Below are 13,549 nucleotides of genomic sequence, written 5' to 3'. Positions count from 1 at the left end.
GTATGAAAGATGGTTCATGCCAAAGGAAGCAAGTTCATTTTTATTCTAAGGTACTTTAACAACAAAACAGAATCCCTGTGAACATGTAGTATTACCATTATTTAAGCTCCTAATTTACCGGTCATTGCTGATCACTTTACCTCTCACCAGCTGTAATAAATGCCCACCTAGAGCAACACTCACCTCCAATACTCCTGTTAGCAATAAATAAGAGCTTGCCCCTTTAAGTATGTCCCAAGTCAATGAGGGGGGAATTTCAACAGGCTGAATATTAATTTTGAAGGAACTCCACTGGATCAGTACTGTGGGGGATGATGTTAGGATAATTGGATTAAGCCCACTGCCTATAGCACAACTTTTACTGAGGACTCCTGGTTGGCATTGGGGAGAGATTTTTAGTCAGATCTGTTATGTTTGTAGCGTGTACATAGGTTACAGTTAGGCTGATGATATGGAGCAACAATGAGGAAGTACATCAAGTTGTTCTAGCACCAGTTGATCTTACCAGCAAGAGGATCTTTGGAGGAAAAAAGTGCCAGATGCTCTTACTCCTGCAGGTCTTCTATTATCTGTAAAAATTACTGTCAAAGGTAGTGAATGCATGATCTAGTTTCCAATGCAAAAGCTTAGAAATCCATCTTATCATTCAAATAGTAACTGCTATAAAATCAATATTTCAGATTCTGGACATGTTTCAGCTTTTGGAGCCACAGCGACAGAAAGTGAAGTTTGACAATATTGAACGAGTTCGGGTAGAAACACTGCAATCGGCATTACTTACTGTTAGAGATCAACTGGAAAAAATGATGTTAGAGGAAGCTCAAGGTAAATTAGTTAACATTTTTATAATCTAGTTTTTAAGCATATCAAGATTCAATTATTCTGCCTTTTAATTTTTCATACATAGCTTTTTTTGTTTTTGAGCTCTCTACAGTAATTCCTCACTAAGTGGTGGTTACTTTGCTAAAAATCACCACTTTTAAGTGAACCAACCTCATGTTAATCATAGCTTCCCATAGGAATCAATGTCAAAGCCGAAGTTAGGTTCTGTTGGACGTTTCTCATCCAGAAAATATCAACGTACGCGTTAAAATATTGTACCATACGTGTGCAGTACTGTGCATTCCTAACTGAAGTAACTTGCAAAATAAAATAAATCACTAAATATAAAAGAAATCCTGTTTTTAAAAAAAAGAAATCAAATTAGATAACATTCACCAGTGTCTCTCTCTCTCTCTCTCTCTTAGCTGTCCCTCAGGTTCGGGGATGACTTACTTCCACTCTGTCTCAATGGGCTGGGGAGATGTATTACCTCTTCAGAGATGCTTTGAGGACATACCTACAGCGTTTCAGTGGAGGTGGCTTTCAGTGATTTTAGAACCTCAATGTAGGGCATGTTGGCATGGGGGAGACCTGGCTGATGCACCATAGGGGGTTCCCAAGTGCTTTGGCAATATCAACTGCATGTTCTCCAGCCACAAGTTGTTCTAAAACATCCTGTACTCCTGGATGAGTGCAGCTGCAACAACACTCATGAAGCTTGACACTATCCAAGACAAAGCAGCTTGCTTGATTGGCACCCCATCCATGAACATTTATTCCCACCACCACCAATGCACAGTGGCAGCATTGTGCACCAATTACAAGATGCACTGCAGGAACTTGCCAAACCTCCTTAGACAGCACCTTCCAAACCCACAACCATTACTATCTAAATGGACAAGGGTAGCAGACACATGGGAACACCACCAGCTGGAAGTTCCTCTCCAAGCCACACAACACCCTGACTGGGAAATATATCGCTGTTCCTTCAATACCGCTGGGTCAAAATCCTGGAACTCCCTCCCTAACAGCACTGTGGGTGTACCTACACCACATGGATTGCAACAGTTCAAGAAGGCAGCTCACCACCACCTACTCGAGGGCAATTAGGGATGGCCAATAAATGCTGGCCTAGCCAGCGATGCCCACATCTCATGAATGAAAATAAATCCAATTTCACTGCTAGGCTGATGGCATGTCTTGCTGCTTTTGCAGCAGCAGGCACACTAGCACCACTTACTGGGTATTTCTTGCTCATGTTTAAAAGTGATTTAGAAGCCTCACCCACAGCAAAACTTCAAAATTGAAATCAAATTTAAATCTTCCACGTTTTTGTTTGGGAAAAAAAACACAAAAAAAAGTGGTTCAAAAGTCTCAACCAAAATTCTGGCTTTGGATGCCTCTTTTAGCAAAATCAATATTGCCTTGAATACAGTACTACACTACAGTACAATGGCACTAACTTGATGACATGTGGAACTGGAGCAAATGTTATGGTGAGATCTTACAGGGAGGAAACAGGACATAAATACCATTTTATAGCGAATCCACTTAAAGCACAGCACCTTAAAACGAGAACTTACTGTAATTTTTTTTTTTTTTTTTTGCTTCCTTTACCAGTTTATTTCCCTTTCCCACCTTTTTATTTTCTTGATTCTGTGGGGGTCAATTAATTCCCAATAGTTATTCCAGCTTGAACATTACTCATGTGTAAGTCATTACAGTGTGTGTTAGCTCACTGTTTGATTCAGGAATATCACAGTCCAATGCACACTCCTGATGCCCAGGCACATGCCTATCCTGGATAATGTTCATGAGAGAGAAATCAGAATAAAACTTTTTCCCCTCTCTTACTCAGGGGTCCTGAGGTCAGTTGTAGCTCTGTTACTGCGAACCCAGTTGAGGTGAATGAACTCCGTGTAGAGCAGGCATTAAACCTAAAATGTTTCTACCTATTATGGCTTGATTGACTGGATCACCTGACTGTGGCATCAAGGCAGCCAATGAAGGAATTTCCCGATATTTTTAAATATGCCAACTCAAATTCATGTATCTTGTAGAATCACATCAGATAGGTGAGAAAGTGACAAGATATAGAAACAAGAGAACATGCATGAACAAACTGTCGAAAATCTTTAGCCTGTTCCGCCATTTAAATAGGCCTTGAGCAATCTGTATCCTAACTCCTTATATCCCCTTTGGTCCTGTAACCCTTAACCCTAATTTCCTTGAGTAACAAATTTATCAAGCTAATTTTTTAAATTTTCACTTGACCCCACTCTCAAAGGTTTTTGGGGGAGAGTGCAGGAAAATAGTGTTGAAGTAGATCAGCCATGATCTCATTGAATGGCAGAGTGAGCTTGAAGGGCTGAATGACTCCTGCTCCTATTTCTTATGTTCTTATTAGGTGTCTAAAAGCTCGGTCAAAGAAGTAAATTTAAACGGTAGAGCATCTTGAAGGAGGAGGGACAGGTAGAGAGGTAGAGCCTAGACTAGCAGTGGTGAGGTAAAGAAATTTGGAATGCACAAAAGGCTGGAATTGAAGGAATTCTCTTCATTGATTTTTTTTGATGGAATAATTCACAGGGTTGATGAAGGTGGTTTGATTGATATTGTATTTATGGACTTTCAAAAGGCATTTGACAAAGTACAGCATAATAGACTTATTAGTAAAATTGAAGCCCCTGGGATTAAAGGGGCAGGGGCAGTGGCAGATGTGAATATGGAATGGGCTAAAGAAGAGAAAACCGAGAAGTAGTGACCGGCTATTATGCAAACTGGAGGGAAGTATATAGTGATGTCTCTGGGTTTGGTGTCAGGCCTAATACTCCTTTTGATATATATTATACGACCTAGACTTTTTAAATTCGCTTGTGGGTTGTGGGTGTCACTGGCTAGCATTTATTGCCCATCTCTAACTGCCCTTGTTCAGAGGGCATTTTTAAGAGTCAACTACATTGCTATGGATCTTGAGCCACATGTAGGCCAGACCAGTGAGGTGAGGATGGTAGATTTCCTTCCCTAAAGGACATTAGTGAACCAGGTGGGTTTTTACGACAATCAACAATGATTTCATGGTCATCGTTAGACTTTTAATTCCAGATATTTATTGAATTCACATTCCACCATCTGCCATGATGGGATTCAAACCCAGGTCCCCAGAGCAGTAACCTGGATTACCAGTTCAGTGACAATACCACCACGCCACTGCCTTTCCCCGGGGGTATACAGGCATAATTTCAAAGTTTTGTGGGTGACATGAAATTCAAATGAAATAAACAAATGAGGAGGATAGTAACAGACTTAAGGAGAACAAAGACAGACAGGTGAAATGGTCAGATGCGTGACAAATTAGATTTAACGTGGAAGTAATGCATTTTGGAAGGAAGAATAAGGCATGTTTTTAAAGCTACTGCAGGAATAGACAGACCTGAGGCTTCACATGCGCGTGTATTTGAAGGTGGCAGGACAAGTTGATAAGGCTATTTTTTTTTTTTAAATGCATACGGGATCTTTGGCTTTATGAATAGTAGAGGTAGAGAGTACACAAGCAAGCAAATTATATTGAACCCTTCTAAATCACTGGTTAGGCCCCAGTTGAAGTATTGTGTTCAATTCTGGCACCACGAATTTGGATTGATGTTGAGGCCTTGGAGAGGGCGCAGAGGAGAACTTTTTGAATAGTACACTGGATGCCGGACTTCAGTTACATGCAGATAATGAAGAATTGCACCAGACGAACCCCTGGGATGGTGGGATTGTCTTACGAGCAGAGATTGGGGAGACTGACTCTGTATTCCCTTGAGTTTCGAAGACCCCAGTGAAACTTACAAAATTCCTATGGGGCATGACAGGATGGATGTAGATGAGATGTTTCCCCTGGCTGGTGAGTCTAAAACCAGGGGTCATCATCTTCGGGTAAGGGATAGGCCATTTAAGACTGAGATGAGGAGGAATTTCTTCACTCAGAAGGTTAAGGTGAGATTTCATAGAGGTGTTCAAGATTCCTAATGGTTTTGGTAGAGTAATTAGGAGAAATTGTTTTGAGTAGCAGAAGGGACAGGTAAGTGGCAAAAGACCTAGAGACAAAATGGGGATTTTTTTTTTAATGCACCATGTTCTTATAGTCTTGAATTCACCCACTGAAAGGATGATGGAAGTAAACTCAATGATAAGTTGCAAAAGAGAATTGGATACATTTTTGAAGGGAAAACAATTGTTAGACGAATCAGATAGCCCTTTTGAGGCCTGATGGGCTGAATGGTTCTGATTGGCTGGCAAATCTCAAGGGGGGGGTGGCATTTCTGCGCCCCCCCCCCCCAAACTATACATCGGGAAGACTCGACATGGCCACTTAAGTGCCTGATAGGCACTTAACACAGCAGACTTCCCCCAATGAAGAGGATACGGGGGGGTCTCGCCAGCTGTTTAGCCATGGGCAAGACCTCTGTTGCCTGGATCAAATCTGCCCCTCTTTGTTTTCATCCACAAGCAGTGCAATTATAATTGTATTCTTTGTTACATCATACAACAATGATATGATGATGAATTATTTCATTGTATTTATTAGGCTCACTAGTGGAACATAGAACCAAGAGAAGGCCAGTCAGCCTGTTGAGCTTACTTACTCCGCCATTCAGTTAGATCATGGCTGATCATTTACCTCAGCGTCACTTTCCCTTGATGTCATTGGTCTCCAGAAATCTATCGATTTCTGTCTTGAACATGCTCAATGATTGAGCTTCCACAACCCTCTGGGGTAGAGAACTCCAAAGATTCACCACCCTCTGAGTGAAGAAATTCCTCCTCATCTCAATCTTAAATAGCCTACCCCTTATCCTGAGATTACGGCCCCTGGTTTTAGACTCACTAGTCAGAGGAAACATCTTATCTATATCCCCCCTGTCATGCCCTGTAAGAATTTTGTAAGTCTCAATGAGGTCACCCCTCATTCTTCAAAACACAAAGGAATACAGACCCAGTCTCTCCAATCTCTCCTCATAAGAACAATCCTGCCATCCTAGGGATTAGTATGGTGAACGTCCATTGCACCCCCTCTATGGCAAGTGTATGCCTCCTTAGATAATGGGACCAAAACTGTACACAATACTCTGGGTGTGGTGTCACCAAGGTTCTATACAACTGTAGCAAGATACAGGGCCTGAATTTCCTTGGAGTGGCAATCAGCATCAGGTTGCCACTCCGTGTCCAATTGCTTGCATTAATTTTTTTTCAACCTGTCTCGCCCGACCTTCCGACTCAGGCCAGGCGAAATCCAGGCAGTGCAGCGAATTCCCAGGACTCATCGTTGAAGTGCAACAGAGTCAAAGGGAAGGAGGTAATGCCCCCCTTTTACGGCACTAACTGCTGTAAAACAGATGAATTTAAAGGTCCATTGAAATTTATAGGCCTTTCACAGGCCAGGGAAAAGGTAAATGTCTAAGGTAAGTGGATAGGATTTGGGGGTTGTGGGTCGATCGGAGGTCGGGGTGGGTGGTTGTTGGATCAGAGGTCGGGGAGGTGGGGGACTGTTTCGGGCTGGACTTCCAGAAGGAATGGAGAGGCCTTTGGAGGGGTGGCGGTGGGGGGGTGAGAGTTGGGCCCGCTGGGGTGGTCGGGAGGGTGGGGGGGGGGGGGGGGGGGGGAGAGAAAGAGTGTTGGAGGAGAAGACCCGTGTGGGTGTTGGGAATCCTGTGGTGGGGGGGGGATGTGGGTGAATCCTAGGGGCTCCAGGGTGGGGGAGAGAGTGGGTGGTGGTGGTGGTGGAGTCCCACGGGGGGTGTAGGTTGCCATGGGTTGGTGAGAGACCTGTGGAGAGGGGGAGGTGTTCTGGGTGGCTTGTCAGGGGGTGGGGATGGGGAGTACTCTTGGGGGCGCAGTCATTGGGGTTGGCTTGTGGGTAGGTAGTCGTGGGGGGGGGGGGGGTGGCGGCAGGGGGTTGGGTTGAGGGAAATCCCCTTGGGGGTGGGGGTGGGGGGGGTGGGTGGTGGTTCTTTCTGCGTCTGTAGAATGGTTACCCAGAAGTTAGAAGTGATTTTAATTCTTCAGGGTAACTATTGGTGTAACCCAGTTTACGATTTAAATCGCATTTTCGGACGGTTCCCAGTGCAGGGCAATTGCCCAGGGAACTTTGCACTTCTGGGTAATTACCTGTAAACCTTACCTGTGAACTTCTGAACAGGATTCCTCGGCGCATCTTTGTCGTACCCCACAGTCTGATGCTGGAGAGCTCTGAAGTTAAGGCCCATCTTTACTCCTGTACTCAAATTCCCTTGCGATGGTGGCCAACATACCATTCGGTTTCTTAGCATGCAGGTGCAGCAAGCAATTAACTTTTAGTGACTCATGAACAAGGACACTCGGGTCCCTTTGGACACTTGCATTTCCCAACCCCTCTCCATTTGTGTTTTTAAATTTTATTTCATTACTCCCTAGAACATGCAAAGTTATTTTGTTACGTACATTTCAATTATCTTGAAGCACCTTATTACTTAGCCATTATGGTACTGTGTTGTAAGCAAACCTTGATTTTTAATTTGTTAACCCAGTATTAACATTGCTAATATAGCTTGAATGCTGCAACTTAATCCTGTGCTAACTATAGAATATCTGGAGCACTTTGCTTTAACTAGAAAATGTCAGTGCAAGCCAGGTTTTATTTTGTGTGGATTCATACACAATGGGCTAAGTCTTACTCTGGGAACGGACTGGTGGTGCTGTAATGTGGTGAGGGAAGGCAAGGGTTGGAATACCATCAGGTTCACACAACCATGTCATCTTACAGCAGTGAGAAGGTGGCAGACAGCCCTACCATCCAAAGTCCAACTGAGTCACTTAAGTGGACAATTAAGGACCACTTCCTGCTGCCACTGCTAATTAAACAGCGGCTTATGGTTCCTCTGCCACATGGGGAAACCACCAGATAAATCCTGGTGGTCTCCCAGGAGGGTTGAGCGAGCCTTCTGTTTAGAGACACTGTGGCCCACAAACAGCGCCCCCTGCAGCAACAGCCACCTCATGTCCTCACCAACCCCACCCACCCACCTATGGGCCCTGCCAGGCTGACCCTAGTACTCTGAGACTCCACTTACCTGGTTCAGAGGATGCCATGCTCTGGAGGCACTCCTGAGGCTGCTGAGCTGCTGGCCCCCTGATTGGCCGGCAGCTCCTGGGGAGGATGACTATCCTTAATAGGGATGGCAGCGGGATGGCAGCTCTGGGGGTAGCCAGCTAGCTGGCTGCCATTGGCGAGATAAGGCCTGGGTCCCTCAGACAGCCAAAGCAAGGTCACCCACCTGCTTTCAGCCCTGTTGGCGGGACCCCCGTGACAAGAACAAAATTCAGCCCATTATTTTACCACTTCAAACCACGCATTGCAGTAAAAAGATTACTTGTTGCTCAAGGCTGTATTTCTTATTAGTGATGGATACTCCTACCATTGTCTTCTACAGCTGAATTTGAACGGCATGCAGCTTTTCTCGTTAATTTGGAGGACGCAATTATAACTGAGGAAGATGAGGAAGGTGGAGATGAATCAAAAGGTATAAATTCAGCTCAGCAATATACATTCTTTCTGATGATTAGAGTACACTTGCTTGTTGTCATAAGCTTATTTAACCTACACATCATTTTCTTAGCAATAAGTAGCATTACAGCTTAGATGCTGCAAATGCAAGTTGAATAAAATCAAAGTAATGGAAATACTCTGTAGATCTTGCGGCACCTTTGGAGAGAGAAACAGAGTTAACGTTTCGAGTCGAATATTTTGCTGTTATTTTGATGCAAGTTGAAATTTAGTAACCTGGGTCCCAGAACACACAAGTAATGCTAATAGATGTTCAGAGACTGCCTTTCAAACCAAAGAATGATAGCATGGCACTAACAAAATTTACACAAAACCTGAACAAATTTGATTTTATCATTTTAAGACGTTCTTCTTCATTCCAGATATCCTCCATAAATCACTGGAATGAACAGGTATAGATATGCTAGTCCAAAGCAGGAGGAGAAGGAATGATAAAAAAAATTCAAGAGAATTGATAAAAGAAATATCCTGTCTTAAGACATCTTAAAAATCATGTTAGACACATTGATTCATGCACCTTACATTAAGAGAGCACACCCAGAAAGAATGCTTCTTTCTACAATCCTCTGAGAGCTTAAAAACTTTGCGTAAAATACCTCTGATGCTGGTTGGCCATGTGGCACACCATTTAAATGTAAAATTTTCTTCAGGTTGTCCACTCATACATATTGGGTTTGACAGTTCTAGGAAAATAGGAACAGAAGAGCAGGAGTAGGCTATTTGGCCCTTTGAGCCTGTTCCACCATTCAATAATATCATGGCTGATCTGGTTGTGGTCTCAGCTTCACTTTCTTGTCTGGCCTCCTTAACCCTTGACTCCATTGCCAAAAACAAATCTGTCTAACTTTGCCTTGAATAAATTCAAAGACCCCTACTTTTGTGGGGAAGAGAATTCCAGACATCAACGACACTTTGGGAGAAAACGTTTCTCCTTGTCTGTCTTACAAGGGAAACCTCTTATTTTTGACCTATGCCCCCTAGCTTTAGTCTCTCCCACAAGAGCAAACATCCTCTGGGTATCCACCCTATCAAGTACCCTCAGGATCTTGCATGTTTCAATAAGATCATCCCTTTATTCTTCTAAACTCCAATGGGTATAGGCCTAACCTGTACAACCTTTCTTTATAAGGCAACCACTTCATCCCAGGGATGAGTACAGTGAACCTTCTCTGAACTGCTTTTAAAGCAATTACCTCTTTTTTAAATAAGGAGACCAAAACTGCGCAAATAACTCCAAATGTGGTCCCACCAAGGCCCTGTACAACTTTGGTCTCTTCATCCAAGTCATTGATATAGATAGTAAATAGTTGAGGACCCAGCACTGACCTTTGTGGCACTCCACTAGTTACAGTTTGCCAATCCGAAAAAGACCCATTTATCCCTACCCTCTGCCTCCTGTTTGTCAACCAATCCCTTATCCGTGCTAATATGTTACCCCCTACACCATATGCTCTTATCTTGTGTAGTAACCTTCGATGTGGTACCTTATCAAATGCCTTTTGGAAACCCAAGTACACCGCGTCAACTGGATCCCCTTTGTCCACTTTGAATGTTACTACATCAAAAAAGCTATTACCATCTTAATAATGGATTCTAGTGCTTTCCCTATGACAGATGTTAGCCTGACTGGCCTATAGTTTCCTACTTTCTGCTTCCCTCCTTTCTAGAGAATAATTCTGGAGAAAATTGAATATTTGAATACTCCAAACTGACTGCAGTTTCTGGACCAGAACTATGCCACCCAGCCCTCTACAAAAGCAAAATACTGCAGAGGCTGGAAATCTAAAATAAAAGCAGGAAATGCTTTAAATACTCAACGGGTCTGGCAATTTCTGTGGAGGGAGAAACAGAGTTGACATTTCAGACCTTTCATCTGAGTATTTCCAGCATTTTCTGTTTCTTTCACCCAGTCCTCTGTTATTCCATGCCAATTTGGCTGTTTTACTTCAAGGTACTACACCTTATTCCCAAAGACATACTGACCATCAATTGCTGCTCTTCAAAGAAAAATCTAGTATTAGTGATCTTATTTACTTCTGCCACCCATGAGCTATCAGTGGATGGATTGTGTGACATTGATCAAGAATCTGATGTCCTACCTTCATAAATGTCAGGTGATATAGGTGATTATAGTGCATCTCTTTTCCATTGGCACCAGCTAGCTTCATCCTTTTATCAGTCTGGTCAGCTTTGTACCCTCCACACTAACAGAAGATTCCGTCAGTATTGACCAATCATTTGGTTTTGTGAAAAAGATGTCTTCCATATTGCTATCTCTCATTGATGAGATGTGGGGGCTGGTGATTTTCTTTTTCACGTCATTCTGGGGATATAGGTGTTGTCAGCAAGGCCAGGATTGATTGACCATTCCTAGTTGCCCATGAACATGTGATGATCATATTTGTGCTGCTTTTGTCCATCTGATGAGTTACTCCACAGTGCAGAATATATAACCTATCTCACCTCTGACCTGCTCCAGCAGCTATTGTATTTACATGGCTAGTGCAGTTAAACTTCTGGTCAGTGATGACTCTGCATGCTAATTTGGAGGGGTTCAGCTTTGGTAATGCCATTGAATGTCAAGGGAACGTGGTTAAACTCCTCCTTGTTGGAGATGTTCATTGCCTGACACTTACATGGTGTAAATGTTATGAAATGTTAATCAGCCTAAGTCTCTAAATGTTGTCCAGGTTTTGTTGCATATGGGCATGCACTATTTTGTTATCTGTGGGGTTGTGAAGAGGAACTGAACACTCTGCAATCATCAGTAAACATCTCCACTTCTGAGCTTATGGTAAAACAGCTGAAGATAGCCGACGACAGTGCCCTGATTAACTCCTGCAGTGTTGTCCTGGAGTTGACTTGATTAGCCTGCAACAATCACAACCCTTTTCCTTTGTGGTAGATATGTTTTTAGCTACCGGGGAACATTCCTCCTAATCCCCACTGACTTCATTTTTACTACCACTCCTTGATGGCACATATGCTTCACTGTTGCCTTGATGTCAAGGTCAGTCACTCTCACCTCACCTCTGGAATTCAGCTCTTCGGCCCTTGTCTGGAGCATGGCTGTAATGAAGCTTGGAACCGAGTAGTTGTCGGAAGTCAAATCAAGCATTCGTGAGTAGGTTATTGGTGAGTACATACTGCTTGAAAGCAGTGTTGATGACTCCTTTCAACACTTTGCTGATCATTGACGGTAGGCTGGTACTATGGTAACTGACTGAGTTGGATTTGCCCTGCTTTTTGTGAACAGGACAATTTCTCACATTGTTGGGTTGGAGCTGTACTGGAACAGCTTGGCTAGAGGTGCAGCTAGTCCTAGAGCATAAGTCCTCAGCACTACAGATGGGCTATTACCAGGACCTGGTGCACTTAGTGTATCCAGCACACTTAGCTGTTTCTCTGATATTACATAGATGCCAGTCTTCAGCCAGTTTGACTCACACTATGATGATGGAGACCTCAGGAGGAGGCTGAGATGGATCATTCTTTTGGCATTTCTGGCTGAAGATGGTTGTGGTTGGTTCAACATTTAAGTTTTGTGCACACATGCCGGGATCCGTTATCATAGAGCATGTGGGATGTACATGGAGCCTCCCGCTCCTGTAACTTGCTCAATTGCCCACCGCCAATCATGACTGGATGTGGCATTACTGCAGAACTTTGACTTGATCCATTGACTGTTGGATGGCTTGGCATACAATTTGCGCTATTTATCTTGCGTGTGTTGCTGTGCTCATTGAGTTGTCACTTCATTTTCAGGTATGCCTGGTGCTGGTCCTGACATACTCTTCTACACTCTTCATTGAATGAGTTTGTCATCGGGCTTGATGTTGATAGAAAGAGTGAGGCATAGGCTGGGCCATATTGTTTGAAATTGTGATGGGATTCTGCTGCTGCTGATGGCCTACAGGACTTCATGGATTCCAACTGCTGGACCCGAGCGTAATCTAACCTACTTACCTTGCGGTGGTGCCACACAGCATGTTGGAGGGTGTCATCAGTGTGACAACAGGACTTTGGTCACTCTTGCATTTGAGATAGGTAACTTGATCACAGCAGGAACAAATAAGTTAGAAACTAGGAGCAGGAGTAGGCCATTTGGCCCTTCGAGCCTGCTCCGCCATTCATTATGATCATGGATGATCATCCAACTCAATAGCCTGCTCCTGCTTTCTCCCCATATACTTTGATCCCTTTCGCCCCAAGAGCTATATCTAACTCCTTCTTGAAAGCATACAATGTTTTGGTCTCAACTACTTTCTGCGGTAACGAATTCCACAGGCTCACCACACTCTGGGTGAAGAAATTTCTCCTCATCTCAGTCCTAAATGGTCTACCCAATATCCTCAGACTGTGACCCCTGGTTCTGGACTCCCCCACCATCGGAAACATCCTTTCTGCATCTACCCTGTCTAGTCCTGTTAGAATTTTATAGGTTTCTGAGATCCCCCCCTCATTCTTCTGAACTCCAGCGAAAATAATCCTAATGGACTCAATCTCTCCTCGTATGTCAGTCCCGCCATCCCAGGAATCAGTCTGGTAAACCTTCGCTGCACTCCCTCTATAGCAAGTACATCCTTCTTCAGATAAGGAGACCAAAACTGCACACAATATTCCAGGTGTGGTCTCACCAAGGCCCTATACAATTGCAGCAAGACATCCCTGTTACTGTACTCGAATCCTCTGACTATGAAGGCCAAAATACCATTTGCCTTCTTTACCACCTGCTGCACCTGCATGCTTACCTTCAGCAACTGGTGTACGAGGACACCCAGATCTCGTTGCACATTCCCCTCTCTCAATTTATAGCCATTCAGATAATAATCTGCCTTCCTGTTTTTGCTACCAAAATGGATAACCTCACATTTATCCACACTATACTGCATCTGCCATGCATTTGACCACTCACTCAGCTTGTCCAAATCACACTGAAGCATCTCTGCATCCTCCTCACAGCTCACCCTTCCACCCAGCTTTGTGTCATCTGCAAATTTGGAGCTATTACATTTAATTCCCTCATCTAAATCATTTAATATATATTGTGAGTAACTGGGGTCCCAGCATCGATCCCTGCAGTACCCCACTAGTCACTGCCTGCCATTTGGAAAAAGACCCATTTATTCCTACTCTTTGTTT

The 13,549-nt window shown here is 43.6% G+C and overlaps 1 protein-coding gene across 1 annotated transcript in view; it reads left to right on the top strand.

Moving 5' to 3' along the window:
* The window catches only part of ak9 (adenylate kinase 9), a 359,309-nt gene that overhangs the window by 75,640 nt on the left and 270,120 nt on the right, over positions 1-13,549 (top strand). The window contains exons 13-14 of the mRNA XM_078542572.1: positions 681-825; positions 8,274-8,363. Of these exons, the coding sequence (XP_078398698.1) occupies positions 681-825; positions 8,274-8,363 (235 nt within the window). The remainder of the gene's footprint in view (positions 1-680; positions 826-8,273; positions 8,364-13,549) is intronic.

This window comes from Cetorhinus maximus, chromosome 5 (genome assembly GCF_964194155.1).
Source record: "Cetorhinus maximus chromosome 5, sCetMax3.hap1.1, whole genome shotgun sequence".
Taxonomy (NCBI): Eukaryota; Metazoa; Chordata; class Chondrichthyes; order Lamniformes; family Cetorhinidae; genus Cetorhinus; species Cetorhinus maximus.
This window is presented reverse-complemented; position numbering and strand designations above follow the sequence as displayed.